Genomic DNA, 995 nt, shown 5'->3' on the forward strand with positions numbered 1-995 from the left:
CCCCCGCCCGTGCTGCCTGCCAGGAGACCTGATCCAGTGGGTTACGGACATGGGCCAACATACCTCCTTGACCCGCTGGGCCTCCAGCTCGGCCTCCCGCTGCTTCTCCAGCTCCTCCAGCATCTGCTTCTCCATGATCTTCTTGGCCTCCTCCACCCGCCGCAGCACCTCCGCCTCAATCTCGTCTTTGCGCTTCTCCAGCTCTTCCTCCACCCGCTGTTTCACCAGGGCCTCCACCCGCCGCGCCACCTCCTCCTCGATCAACTTCTCCTCCAGCTCTTTCTGACGCCTGGGGAGACAGAAAAAACAAAACATGGGAGAGTAGGTAGGGGAAGAATTTCTTGAACAAATCGCAACCTAAGAGCTTTCTTGTTGTATCTCCATTTTTAATAACAGTGAAAACAGTTCATACCAAAGAAAGAGCTTAAGAAGAAGTCACATTTTCACTGAGATAAAAAATTAAAGTCACGACAAGAAAGCACTGAGGTCGCAAAGTGTCTAAGGAAGTTACTGAGGATCAGACGGACAGTGTCACAACCAACGAGGAAGTGTTCAGAAGAACGAGACAGAGCCTGGTCAGAGATGAGGTGGGAAGAAGGCGTTGGCGATGGATTGGACACACTTTCAGGAGGTCAAGCAGCTGCATAACAAGGAAAGAGTTAGATACGAACCCACAGGGTAAAAGATCAAGGAGAAGACCACGTGGAACCTGGAGAAAAGTCACGGAAATGGATAAGTCACGGAAATGGATAAGTCACGGAAATGGATAAGTCACGGAAATGGATGTACAGAAAGGTGGGAAGACATGGAGTGACATCAAACAAACGACTAGCCCAGGATAGGGAAAGGTGGAAAGTGTTCGTTCTTGGCCTATACCGTTATCCAGAGAGACAAAAGCAATGATGATGATCATGCAGGGGGGGGATAAATTACTGCATCAACCCTCTCATAGAAAAAATTATCCATCTAGTGGCCTGGGGAGAGGAAAACGGGAG

The 995-nt window shown here is 49.7% G+C and overlaps 1 protein-coding gene across 1 annotated transcript in view; it reads right to left on the reverse strand.

Annotated features, from left to right (window-relative positions):
- Nucleotides 1-289, reverse strand: part of LOC101853356 (arginine and glutamate-rich protein 1-B) — a gene marked incomplete at its 5' end in the record, with an annotated part of 6,050 nt that extends 5,761 nt beyond the window's left edge. Inside the window, 1 exon segment of the mRNA XM_005110531.3 lies at nt 64-289. Coding sequence (XP_005110588.2) covers nt 64-289 — 226 coding nt within the window.
- Nucleotides 290-995: the final 706 nt, after the last annotated feature.

This window comes from Aplysia californica, unplaced genomic scaffold (assembly GCF_000002075.1).
Source record: "Aplysia californica isolate F4 #8 unplaced genomic scaffold, AplCal3.0 scaffold00905, whole genome shotgun sequence".
Lineage (NCBI taxonomy): Eukaryota > Metazoa > Mollusca > Gastropoda > Aplysiida > Aplysiidae > Aplysia > Aplysia californica.